This window comes from Hyperoodon ampullatus (assembly GCF_949752795.1).
Source record: "Hyperoodon ampullatus genome assembly, chromosome: 8".
Taxonomy (NCBI): domain Eukaryota; kingdom Metazoa; phylum Chordata; class Mammalia; order Artiodactyla; family Ziphiidae; genus Hyperoodon; species Hyperoodon ampullatus.
In genome coordinates this window covers 115,405,527-115,419,675 of record NC_136921.1, presented here as the reverse complement: position 1 = coordinate 115,419,675, position 14,149 = coordinate 115,405,527, and the positions used below count along the sequence as shown (strand labels likewise).

The 14,149-nt window shown below is 39.3% G+C and overlaps 1 protein-coding gene across 1 annotated transcript in view; it reads left to right on the top strand.

Annotated features, from left to right (window-relative positions):
- Positions 1 to 1,546: 1,546 nt before the first annotated feature.
- TUBGCP5 (tubulin gamma complex component 5) overlaps positions 1,547 to 14,149 on the top strand; it is a gene marked incomplete at both ends in the record, with an annotated part of 66,717 nt that continues 54,114 nt past the window's right edge. The window contains 3 exons of the mRNA XM_079710717.1: positions 1,547 to 1,692; positions 3,865 to 3,918; positions 4,035 to 4,143. Of these exons, the coding sequence (XP_079566843.1) occupies positions 1,547 to 1,692; positions 3,865 to 3,918; positions 4,035 to 4,143 (309 nt within the window). The remainder of the gene's footprint in view (positions 1,693 to 3,864; positions 3,919 to 4,034; positions 4,144 to 14,149) is intronic.

The following is a 14,149-nucleotide window of genomic DNA, read 5'->3' as shown; positions in this document are numbered from 1 at the left end:
ACTGTATTTTAAATGGGGCTCAGTCATCAGAGGCACCTCTAGAAAAAATTTCCAATTCCCCTTCCAGAATGGGAACATTGGCCCAGGCCAGCCAGGGAGGCCTGGGAGAGTAGCTCAGTCCCTACTGGGTCCAAGTCATTGGGAGCACCCTGTGGAAAGTTTCCTAAGTATCCCTCCAGAGGTCAAGACCAACCAGCTAGATAGGGCGGCAGGAAAGACACATGTAAATGTGTATGTATACTTTGATTTTGGAGATGTACAATAAGCAATTATAGATTTGGAGTGCTAAGGAAAATGTGAGCTGCATACACAAATTTGAGAGTTATAAACACACAGACGAGAGTTGAGACTGGAGTAGAAAAGACTGCCTAGAGAGAGAGTATAAATTCCATTTCACAGAATCATTTCTACTGCTGTGATTTTCCCCTTCTTGTGGGATTTGCGCAGTTGTGTGCAGCCTATGTTTTAGGTAGTTGTTTGTGTCCCCTCAAAATTCATAATTTGAAATCCTAATGCCCAATATGCTGTTATTTGGGAGGTGATTAGAAAAGGAGGGTGGAGCCCCCAAGAATGGAATGAGTGCCCTTACGAAAGAGGCCCCAGTGAGCTCCCTAACCCCTCTCACCATGTGAGGACACGACCAGAAGTCTGCTTCCAGCAAGCGGGCCCTCACCCCACCATGCTGGCACCCTGATCTCAAAATCCAGCCTCCAGAACTATGAGAAATAAGTTTCTGTTGTTTATAAGCCACCCAGTATGTGGTACTTTGTTACAGCAGCCCAAACAGACTGAGACAGTGGTGTATCAGCTATCTTTTACTATGGTAATGCAATGTAATAAACCACATGAAAACCCAGTAGGTCCCTAAAAGAAAAAAAAAATTAAATAGTTCTATGTAACAAGTCTTGGGATGGTTACGAGCAATACTTAACGGAAACAGTTTTAAAGTACAGTTTTAATTACGAACAACAGCAAAGACATTACTCTACCTCTGGCCAACGGGGTTTACCAAGTTCTCCTTGGGGCCACTGGGAGTCACCGGCAAGCGCAGGAGGTGTAGCGCTCAGCCTGCGTGACAACGCACTATCCTTACACCTGCCGGAGCGTGGGCCATGTGCTGTGGCCCTTGTAGGCAGAGGGGAACCGAAAGATCACTGGAGATCACCTCTAGGAGAAACTGAAGCTTAGAGAAGAGTGGGCAACTAACGGATCATGGCACCTGAAAGTGCAGGTGCAAACAGATACACCGAATGAGAAGTGGCTGCTCTCAAAACATTAGGAGTTAAACCATCAACCAAGGTTAGCCAGAGACTATTATTAATAAAACTACTAATAACGGCTACCCCTTTTAAGACGTTCCTAAACTTAACCAGGTGAGACTGGAGAACACACCCCCAAGCCACCAACAAAAATCAGAGCCAAGGCTCAACGCGACTGCAGCGCGAACTCTCGCGAGAGAGGCCGCAGCCTCGCTCAACTAGGCGATAGCTCGAACACTCGCGAGAGCGGGCGCGACCGCGCGAAGGACTGTGGGAGCGCCGGAGGTATGGCGTCTCCGGCGCCGTCCTGGAGCTGGCTGGACCGACGGCAAGAACGCGACGTGCGCGAGCTCGTCCGCCTTGTGGCGGGCGTCCAGGACGAGGAGGACCCCAACTTCCAGCTCGCCTTGCACTTCGCTTGGTCCAACTTCAGGTAGGGACTCGGCACCGGAGCCGGGGACGGGAAGGGGTCTGGCGCGGTGTGGGGCGCGTGGCGCGACCGGCAGAGCCCCAGCGCGCCTTGCCGCTCCAGCTGCTTGGTGACCTCGCGCCTTCTGGGTCCCTGACGCGGTGACACACGCAAGCTCAAACAGTAGGTTGTGGGTTGCTGGGAGTCGTCCTCCAGGCTTAGAAGTGAGCCCCTAGGGAAGGGTTTTGTCTGTCCAGTTCCCTGCCCCGCCCACTGCGCTTAGTGCGGGCCACTGCCCATCAAACAATTTTTTGAATGGATGGGTGAGTAAAGTTTTAGAGCAAAATAATGGCCATACCCAATTTAAAACTGTATTCTCGCTGACTCTCCCTCCCTGCTCGGGCCACTCCAGATCTCTTTTACCCTGCTCTTTCTTTTTCCAAAACGCGTAGCATGACACATGGGATAACTTACCTGTTGTTACTGTTTGCCGTCTCCTCCCCTACCTTCATGCAGAATACAGCTTCCACCAGGGTAGGGATCTTCGTCTGTTTTGTTCATTTCTTATTCCAGGACCTAGAACAGTTCTTGGCATAGAGCACACCAGGCCACCTAATGCAACTTCTAATACAGTTTTTCATGTAATTAATTTTTAAAGATTTATTCAGTTTAGGTACTTAGGTGAAGTCAGAGCTCCCATTTTTCTTTATGGAACATGTAAATTAGACGATACTGTTTTGATCATTACCTGTAATTAAATTATTATTTTTAAAAAATTATTATTAGAAGAATGTTAGTCATTGTTAATATTCTGTCTGTTTAATTTCAATAGAAATCTTCTTGAATAGTAAACAGTTTTGCAAAATCTGTAATCTTGATTATCAATCTTAATGATCATAAAGTGCCTACTTGGTTTATAATAAGAATAGTTGAGTCTAACAGCACCCCCCAAGTTTCTGAAATAAAATACGCAGTTCTTAAATGTAACTTATAAATATAACAATGCCTGAATAGGTGATATAAATAGAGAAATTTAAATGCTTTATCTCAAATAATTTTTTCTATTAATATTTCTAAATGACAATAGGTAAGTGGACATCATTTTACAGTTGGGAGAGACCTTGGCAGTTATTATCTACTTTTGCACACTGAGAAACTAAATTATTATAAGTAAAGTGGTATTCCACTCAGCCATTTACTGGGTTAGAATTAGATATGTTATTTAGTAGTATAATTTACTTCTTTTAAGTACAGATTGTGTGGCTTTGATACTAAAAGATGAAAAACGAGATGAGTGAGCTATACTATAATTTCATGATGCTTTAATCCATCAGAGAAATGAACAATTCATGTTTGTTTTTTTAAAAAACTGTGACCACATTCTAGGCCTTAGAAATTCATAGATAGGCGAAATAAAGCTTCTGTCCTTCAGTAAGACAGACAAAAATTAATTACATATGATGTAGAATGGGGCTTCTTAACCTGAGGGCCTGAAGATAGAATTCATGTGTTACGGATTTGGACAAGAAAAAAATTACACTAATCTCTAACTAAAAAGTAGCATTTCCTTCAACTATGAATGAAAGCAACAAGCAGTTACTTATTGTATGACTGTGTCACCAGCAGAAATCACATATTTCACTGCCATATTGTAGTTATTGCAGATATTTTTAAGTGTCATTTACTGTTACATAGTTATGAACCCACTGCTAGATTTTGTTATTTAATGCTGTAACAAAGATATATGTTTCTTACTGTATCACAAACTAAAAAAACATTTCACAACTGTATTTCAGTATGCTTAGCTTCTTTTGTATTTCATTTTATAATTAAAAGCATTATCCTGAGAAGGGGTCCCTAGGATTCACTGGGCTTCGCTGGCATAAAAAGATTAGGAACCCCTGCTATAGAATGTGTTGTGCTGGACTTAGACACAGGGCATTATGAAAAGACAGAGGAGCCAGAGGACAGGGCTGGGTAGCTTAGGACAGCCTGTGTCCTGTGGAAAGGATGCTTGAGCAGTCTCTCAGATTCAGTGGTTGTTTGCATGAATGATAGAGGTGATACAGGGAGAGAGGTGCACTCACTGGAAACATATAGCTGAGTATAGGGTGTCGGGGAGATGTGCAGGGCTGTGAGACTAATCTGCTTAGCTATATGACAAGATTCTTATGAGAATTACATTTTCTCTTTCAGATTTCATCGTTTCTTAGACGTCAACAGCCACAAAGTAGAAAAGACAATAGAAGGGTAAGTTTATATGTGTGTGTATATATGTGCATGTTCATATATATATGAATTTTCTTATAGACCTTTTTGTTAATATAGCTTTACAGTTATCGGTTGATTTTTTTTTAACGTTTTAGGATTTATGAAAAATTCATCATTCATTCTGATCTCAGCAAAGCTGCTAGTTGGAAGAGATTAACTGAGGAATTTCTTAATGCATCACTTCCAAGCATAAAGGAAATCAAGGTATGCTATATTGTGAGATCTCTGTTGTATTTTACTGTTTCTAATCTGATTATTGTCAGCCTGTTTCTATTAACATTTAAACATTCATTCTGTTTTCGTATTGTCCACTGACTAGAACCAGAATTTCCTGGAAATTGACTTAAGTGTTGCCATCAAATCCAGTGTGTCTCAAGCTTGTGATGAAAGAAGAAGTATGTTCTTGTTTAATCATCTTAGCCCAACCTACTATGGAAATTGAGATAAGAGATTGGCAGAAATAATAGCACTATCTGGCTATCCTTCAACTTTTAAATGACTTCTCTGCACTTGGCAATAATAATTGTCCATATATTGCTCACTAGATGCCAGGTGCTTTTCTGAGGACTTCCATATTCTGTCATGGGTCCCCAAGACCACCTTTAGGCTCAGTGATTCACTGGGAGGATTCACAGAGCTCCAGAAAAAAAATTACTCTCCTGTTTGTTATGGTTTATTACAGTGAAAGGATACAGATTTAAAATGAGCAGAGGGAAAAGGCATGGGGTGAAGTCCGGGAGAAACCAGGCACAATCTTCCAGATGTCCCTTCCCAGTGAACTTGCATGGGGCTGCACTTAACTCTCCCAGTGACAAAATACTGCAAACTAGGGAAACTCTCCTGAGTCTTGGTGTCCAGGATTTTCTTGGGGGTCAGGCACATGGATATGCAGTGCCCACGTGGCTGACCTTAGCTATTCAATCTCCAGCACTCCCAGAGGTCAAACCAACGACTTCAGGCCTACAAAATCATTCACCATAAGTCACATTGTTAGCATAAACTATCTGGTCAGGCTGATACAGTGTGGCCCAAAGAATGGCATACAAATAATACTGTACTAGCAGGATATTCCAAGGGCTCAGAGGATATCTCAGGAGCCAGTCAAGGGCCAGTCCTGAAGATCTTTGAGATGTTCAGGGTTTGGGCAACCCAGGCCTCCTGAGTTAACCCTTTAGTGCATACATATATTAAGTCAATCTTCACAATAACCTCTGTGGAGTATTCTGTTATTGATAGGCTTTCCCTTTGTCTGCACTGAGTTGGTGGCCTAAGAAAGAAAGCTTTAGATAATTTTTTAAACTGTCCATAAGTTTAAGGAAGGGCTATAGAGGTATTTCTGGAGGAGAGAACTACATTGCTGTGAACCCACGCCCTAAGGATTAGAAATACGCTTCTGTGTATTGTTCCCGCAAGGATCATTTTGAAAGAGAAGGAGGCAAATCTTTTTTTATATCTCTTCTTGACTCATTTTGTATAGCTTTCTGAGTAGACTATAGAACTTAATAATTTAGGCACGATGACACCATAATATTAATAACAAACATAAAGGCAAGCACTTTTAGGGCATTTACTACGTGCCAGGCACTGTTAGTCCAATAAAGACCATCTTCAGTACATACGGTTACTATGATTTTGCCAGGCAAATGCCCTAATCTCAGTTTCATCTGTACCAATGAAAATACCTACGTGGTGCAGAATAATTAGATGAAACAGTGAGTGTCACTTCTGATTCCTGCTTTGACCTTTCTGTTGCCATCTTTGGTTAGTTTTCTGTACACCCCCAGTCACAGGGCTCACTGAACACAGTGGAGCCACATACCCTCGTTCTTCTGTGGCACATCCTGTGTCCTGTACCTGCCCTTCCCCTCGTGCCTGAGGAATCTCATCATTTCATGTTAAATTCAAATATTGTCTATACGTACTTTTAACTTGTTTATTATATTATTGTTTATTTCCTATCTTCCCATTAACAGGAGTTTTACAGGTGTAGGCTTTGCTTCTGATGTGTTCTCAGGCACCTAGAACAGAGTAGACCATAGATACTTGTTGAAGAAATAAATCTGCCTTGCTGTCCTTCTTTGTCCTTAGCTTCTTCCCCACTTACACAGGCAAAGTTGGTTGGTTGCCCTTTTCTCCTTTGCTGTGGCGTCTTTGACACATCTCTTGTAGTGCAGCAATAACGTCACATTTTTTCAGCTTTATTGATATATAACTTACCGTAAAACTCCTCCATTCTGAATGTACAGTTCACTGATTCTTAGTAGATACATAGTGATGCAACCACAGTCCAGTTTTAAAACATTTCCGTCACCCCAGAAGTTCTCCTCAAGCCCAGTTTTTTGGCAGTCAATGCCTGCTCTCACCCCAACCCCACACAACTACTGATCTACTTACTGTATGTATAAATTTGCCCTTCTGGACATTTCCTATAAATGAGATTATACAATATCCAGTTTTTGTGTCTGCTTTCCTTTCATGATGTTTTTGAGGTTCATCCATGTGTAGCATGTGTCCATATTCTATTCCTTTTAATTACTGAATAGTATTCCATTGTATGGATATGGCCACATTTTGCTTAAATCACCAGTGGATGACATTTGGATTGTTGCCATTTTTTGGTTAGTATGAATAATGAACTGCTGTGAATATTCTCATATGAGCTTTCTTCACGCTTCTTGGTAGATTTCTAGGAGTGGAAGGGCTGGTTTAAATGGTAGGCTTAGGTTTAACCTTTAAAAAAACTGCAAAATTATTTCCCAGAGTGGCTGTATCCTTTTATATTCCCACTAACAGTGTTTAAATGTTCCAGTTTCTCCACATCCTTTGCAACACTTGTTATTGTTTGTCTTTTTGATTGTAGACATCCTAGAGAGTAGGTAGTAATGTCTCCTATGGTTTGATTTACATTTCCTGAGTGACTAACGATGTTGAGCATTTTTTCATGTGCTTTTTAGCCATTTGTATGCCTCTGTGATATTCATTCGAGTCTTTTAACCATTTTAAAATTGGATTGTTTGTCTTCTTATTAAATCATCAGAGTTGTGTATTTCTATGCAACTTCTTCATCAGAAAAATGATTTACAAGTATTTCCCTCTAGACTCTACCTTATCTTTTCATTTTCTGAGTGATGTTTTTTTGAAACTCAAAAAATGTTTTCATTTTAATGAAGTCCATTTTAGCTGTTTGTTTCTTTGATGACTCATGCTTTTGATGTCATATCTAAGAACTCTTTGCCTAACCCAAAGATACACTTTTCTCCTCTGTTTTCTTCTAGCACTTTTAGTACTTGCACTTAGATTCGTGACCCACTTTGAGTAAATTGTTGTATATGTTGTGAGGAAAGGATCTGAGTTTGTTTTTTTGTTTTTGCCTACGAATATATTCTCCTGTCCTATCACCATTTGTTGAAAAGATTATTCTTTTCCTATTGAATTGTCATGGCAACTTTGTCAAAAACAAATTTACCGTATAAGGATTTACGGGCTTTCAGTTGTTTCATTAATCTTGTATGCCTGTCCTTACACAAATACTACATACTACACTGTCTTTATTACTGTAGCTTTATAGTAAGTTTTGGAATTGGGTGATATAAGTCCTCCAACTTGTTTCTTTTTCAAAACTGTTTTGTCTATTCTAGACCCTTTGAATTTCCATACACATTTTAGGGTCAACTAAACTTCTGCAAAAGCCAGCTGGGGTTTTGGCAGGGATTGCATTGAATCCATAAATCAGTTTGGGAAGTATTGCCATTTGTTAGGTTGAATTGTGTCCCCCAGATAGATATGTTCAAATCCTATCCCCTGATAATCTGTGCATGTGACCTTATTATAGGGTCTTTGACAATGTAAGCAAGTTAAAATGAAGTCAAACTGGATTAATTCATTGATTGGTGTCCTTATAAGAAAAATAGAAATTTGAATACAGAGACATACATGGGGCAACACCATGCAGTGAAAGAGGCAGAGATTGGAACAATGCAGCTATGAGCCAAGGAACGCGAAAGATTGACAGCAACCATGAGAAGCTAGGAAGAGTCAAGGAAGAATTCTTCCCTTGAGCCTTCAGAGGAAGCATAGACTGTCAGCACCTTGATTTCAGACTTCTAGCCTCCAGAACTGAGAGAGAATAAATTCCTTTTGTTTTAAATCACATGGTTTGTAGTATTTTGGGAAACCTTAGGAAACTAGCACACAATCTTAACAATATTAAATCTTTTTTTTTAATAACGCAGTGTCTTTCTTTCTTTTTCTTTCTTTCTTTCTTCTTTCTTTCTTTTCTCTTGCTGTCTTGGGTCTTCTGTGCGAGGGCTTTCTCTAGTTGCGGCAAGCGGGAGCCACTCTTCATCACGGTGCGTGGGCCTCTCACTATCCTGGCCTCTATTGTTGCGGAGCACAGGCTCCAGACGCGCAGGCTCTGGAGGTAGTTGTGGCTCACGGGCCTAGTTGCTTCGCAGCATGTGGGATCTTCCCAGACCAGGGCTCGAACCCGTGTCCCTTGCATTAGCAAGCAGATTCTCAACCACTGCGCCACCAGGGAAGCCCCCAGTATTAAATCTTTTAATCCACAAATATGAACTCTCCATTTACTTAGATCATTTTTAGTTTTTTCACCAATTACCTCATTTCTTTTACATTTATTCCTAAATATTTTATTCTGTTTGGTGCTATTATGAATGGAATTGTCTTAATTTCATTTGCGGTTTGCTTATTGCTAGCATGTAAAAAATAGAACTCATTTTTATATTGATTTTTTTTATACCTAGCCTTGCTAAACTCATTTATTCTAGTACTTTTCTTCTGCATTTCCTTAGTATTTTCTACACTTCGGATTGTGTCATCTCTGAATAAAGACAGTTTGACTTCCTCCATTCCAATGGGAGGTGTCTTTTTGTTGTTTGTCTTATTGCACTGGTATCAATGCAACCAACGGGAGGTGTCTTTTTGTTTTTTGTCTTATTGCACTGGTATCAATACAATGCTGAACAGAAGCCAAAGTGCACATCTTTGCCTTGTTCCCAGTCTTAAAGGGAAAGCTTTAGTTTCAACCATTTATTATTATGTTAGTTTTAGGATTTTCACAGATGCCCTTTATCTGAAGGAGGATGTTCCTTTGTATTCCTAGTTTGGTGAAAGTTTTTATCATGAATGAGTGTTGGATTTTGTCAAATTTTTTTCTGTGTCTTTGAGATATCATCTTTTTTTGCCTTGAATTCTATTCATGTGTCTTAGCTCACGTATTTTGGTGGCTTAAAAAAACAGAAATTTATTTTCTCACACTTCTGGAGACTGGGAGTCTAAGGTCAAGGTGCTGGCCAATTTGGTTGCTGGTAAGGACTGTTCCTGGCTTGTAGGTGGCTGCCTTCTCCCTGTGACCTCACATGGTGGAGAGAGAGAGAGCTCTCTGATCTTATCGCATTGGACCAGTGCTCCACCCTCACGACCTGATTACCTCCCAAAGGCTCCATCTCCAAATACCATCACAATAGGAGTTAGATTTTCAACATATAAATTTGAGGGGGACATAATTCAGTTCATAAGATATGGTGTATTACATTAAATGATTTTTAGTTTACTAAAAATTTACTTGTGTGGGGACTGAGAAGTACATTCCTATTTAAGCTCTTTTCAAGACTGTCCTGGTTTATACTTGGTGTGGGCTCTCTCATCTCTGCACATGAACTCAGTCTCCATTGGCCAAAGATGTGGGTGGCTTGGGTCCACTCCAGTCTCTGCTGTGCACATCACAGCCTCTAGTCAACCCAAGACATGTGGAGAGCTTAGCAAGCCCCCTTTCATTGTCTTGCAGCCAGGAGCTCCCTGATAAACCCTCAACTGTTCTGCTGGTCCACTGCTTGCCCGACACTCAGGCCTGCAACTACTGGTTTCCCCACTCACTTGCCACTGCAATCACCACTAAGACAATGGCAGCAAAGCTGCTAGTGTTCACTTGCTGTCCAGCCCTGGTTGAAGTACCACTCTGATGGAGCTGGTGGGAGGAGGAAGATAGCTTTAGGCGTACATGCCTCAAACTCACACTGTTCTTACCTGAGGTTATTTTCATGGATAAACACTGCATTTGTATGCCTGTGCTTGATCCGGAGCGCTGAAATGGTTGTCTTTGGCAATCTTGTCCAGACTTAACAGTTACTTTTTGGGGAGAAGATTTGAAGACCATCTTCCTCCATCATGCCAGAAGCGAATCTCTAACCCCACTTCACTTAGATTTACAAATAGATAGACATAGTTTCCATAGGAGTTACTCAGTAAATGACACTTTACCTCCAGGCTTGAAACGATATTTGGCAAAGGAGAATTTGGGGTTATTTGTTATTCTAGAAGAAATAAGCAAAGACTTTGGCATATCTGTAAAACCCCACTGGAACTAGGAATTCTGGCTCTTTGTAGCTTTGGACTTCAAAGGATGTGGAAGTGGAAAATTATTTCTAACTTTGAGATTCAGGGCCACCTCTGATATAATGAATGTACAGCACATGGAATTGCTCTTTCAATATATATGTACATGTATTTTTTGACTTTCCATAGAGTAGCAGGGATTGTGCAGGTCTTCATCAGACAGACTATGAAGGGACACGTGGCTGATTTAGAGATGGAGCTCTAACTCTTTACTTTCATTTCTTTGCAAACAGGTAGCATAAAAGAGCAAATTAACCCGTGTTTTAAAGGTTAATTGAAGTATAATTGACCTACAACACTATGTTAGTTCCATGTGCACAATACAGTGGTTTGATATTTCTAGTTACCGTATGTCACCATACAAAGTTATTACAATATTATTCCTGTGTTCCCAATAGTGTACATTTCTTCCCCGTGACTCATTTATTTTGTAACTGGAAGTTTGTACCTCTTGATCTCCCTCACCTGTGTCACTTATTCCCCATCCCTTTTCCCTCTGGTGACCACCTGTTGTTCTCTGTATCTGTGACTCAGTTTCTGTTTTGTATGTTTGTTTTGGTTTTCATTTGTTTTGCTTTTTGATTCCACATATAAGTGAAATCATACAGTCTTTGTCTTTCTCTGTCTGACTTATTTCACTTAAGCGTAGTATCCTCTGGATCCATCCCTGTTGTCGAAAAAGGCAAGATTTCATTCTTTTTAATGGCTGAGTAATAGTCCATTGTATGTATATACCACATCTTTTTTATCCATTCATCTATCAGTGAACGCTTAAATTTCTTCCATATCTTGGCTATTGTAAATAATGCTGCAATGAACATAGGGGTGCATATATTCTTTCAATTTAGTGTTTCTGTTTAGTGGAATTGCTGGATCTTACAGTGTTTTTTTTTTTGTTTTTTTTCTTTTTTGGTTGTGCTGCGCAGCTTGCAGGATCTCAGTTCCCCGACCAGGGATTGAACCTGGGCCATGGCAGTGAAAGCCCAGAATCCTAACCATTAGGCCACCAGGGAACTCCCTATTTTTTATTTTTTGAGGAGGCTTCATGCTGTTTTCCATAGTGACTACACCAATTTACATTCCCAACACCAGTATACAAGAATTCTTTTTCCACATCCTCGCCAACACGTCTTATTTGTTTTCTTTTTCCTAATAGCCAGTCTGACAAGTGTGAGGTGATATCTTGTGGTTTTAATTTGTATTTCCCTGATGATGACTGACGTTGAGCATGTTTTCCTGTGTCTGGCTATTTGTATAATTAGCCAGAAAATGTGTATTCAGATCCTCTGCCCATTTTTTAATCTGATTGTTTTTTTTAATATTGGCTGTATGAGTTCTTTGTGTATTTTGGATATAAACCCATTTCGGGTATATGGTTTGTAAATATCTTCTCATATTCAGTAGGTGGCCTTTTCATTTTGTTGATATTATCCTTCATTGTATAAAAGCTTTTTATTTTGTGTAGTCCCATTTGTTTATTTTTGCTTTTGTTTCCCTTGCCTGAGGAAACATATCCAAAAAATATTGCTAAGACTGATGTCAAAGAGTGTACTACCTATTTTTTTTTTAGGGGTTTTATGGTTTCAGGTCTTATATCTAGTCTTTAATCCATTTTGAATTTATTTTTGTTCATGACATAAGAAAGTTGTCCACTTTGATTCTTTTGCATGTAGCTGTCCAGTTTTCCCAACACCATTTATTGAAGAGACTGTCTTTCCCCATTGTATATTCTTGTTTTCTTTGTCATAGAATAATAGCCCATATAAATGTGGGTTTATTTCTGGGCTCTCTGTTCTGTTCCATTGATCTGTGTGTCTGTTTTTGTAACAGTACCATACTGTTTTGATTACTATCACTTTGTAATATAGTTTGAAATCAGGGCGTGTGATACCTCAAGCTTTGTTTTTCTTTTTCAAGATTGTTTTGGCTATTTAGAGTCTGTTGTGTTGCTGTACAAATTTCAGAATTATTTGTGCTAGTTCTGTGAAAAGTGCCATTGGTATTTTGATAGGGATTACATTGAATCTGCAGATTGCTGGGTAGTGTGGTCATTTTAACAGTATTAATTCTTCCAGTACGTGACCACTGTAGATCTTTGCATTACTTTGTGTCATCTTCAGTTTCGTTCACCAGTGTGTTATAGTTTTCCAAGTATAGGTCTTTTACCTTCTTACTTAGATTCATTCCTAAGTATTTTATTCTTTTTGATGCAATTGTAAATGGGATTCAGTTCCTAAATTTTCCTTCATTAGTTCATTGTTAGTGTATAGAAATGCAACAGATTTCTGTATATTAATTTTGTATCCTGCAACTTTAGTGATTGCATGAAATAGTTTTAACAGTGTTTTGGTGGCATCTTTAGGATTTTCTTATATATATTATCATGTCATCTGCAAACAGTGACAGTTTTACTTCTTTCCAATTTAGATTCCTTTTATTTCTTTTCTTTCTCTGATTGCTGTGGCTAGGACTACATTGTATGAAAGTGACACAAGTGGGCATCCTTGTCTTGTGTCTGATGTTAGAGGAAATGCTTTTGCCTTTTTTTAACATTTTTTTTATTCAAACGAAGTCACAAAAATTATAATCATCCTCATCAGTTCACTCAGTCCCATGGAATTAATTTTTTTTCATCTTGATCTTTTGTTAGCACTTTTATGAATTCATCACTTTTCCATTAGAGTTCTGAAAATGCTTATTCAGTTCAGCAGTATAGGCAGTTGCCAGAAACCTGTACTTGTCAGAGTCTTTTCCATGAACTCCTTGAAGATGAAACCCTTTTATAGGAACATTTTTGCAAAAGCATCAGAGTACACCCAGAACTGTCTGTAAATGACAAAACACTTAAAAATGACCACGGTTAAAGATTTGATGAAAGTTCATAATAATACAATTGACAAGAAAATTTAGTTATTTCTGAGATATACATTTTAAAGTAATAACTAGAATTATGACTTATAACATTATACCAGAATACATAAGATTTTTAGGAATTTCATGTAATGTCTGAAACATTTATATTAACATATTTCCATACAAATAACCCAAAGAAAGTTTAGTATTAGTTTTTTTGGTTTTTTGTTTGTTTGTTTTATACAGCAGGTTCTTATTAGTCATCAATTTTATACACATCAGTGTATACATGTCAATCCCAATCGCCCAATTCACACCACCATCCCCACCCCACCGCGGTTTTCCCCCCTTGGTGTCCATACGTTGGTTCTCTCCATCTGTGTCTCAACTTCTGCCCTGCAACCCGGCTCATCTGTACCATATTTCTAGGTTCCACATACATGCGTTAATATACGATATTTGTTTTTCTCTTTCTGACTTACTTCACTCTGTATGACAGTCTCTAGATCCATCGACATCTCCAAATGACTCAGTTTCATTCCTTTTTATGGCTGAGTAATATTCCATTGTATATATGTACCACAACTTCTTTATCCATTAATCTGTTGATGGACATTTAGGTTGCTTCCATGACCTGGCTATTGTAAGTAGTGCTGCAGTGAACATTGGGGTGCATATGTCTTTTTGAATTATGGTTTCCTCTGGGTATATGCCCAGTAGTGGGATTGCTGGATCATGTGGTAATTCTATTTTTAGTTTTCCAAGGAACCTCCATTCTGTTCTCCATAGCGGCTGTATCAATTTACATTCCCACCAACAGTGCAAGAGAGTTCCCTTTTCTCCACACCCTCTCCAGCATTTGTTGTTTGTAGATTTTCTGATGATGGCCATTCTGACTGGTGTGAGGTGATACCTCATGGTACTTTTGATTTGCATTTCTCTA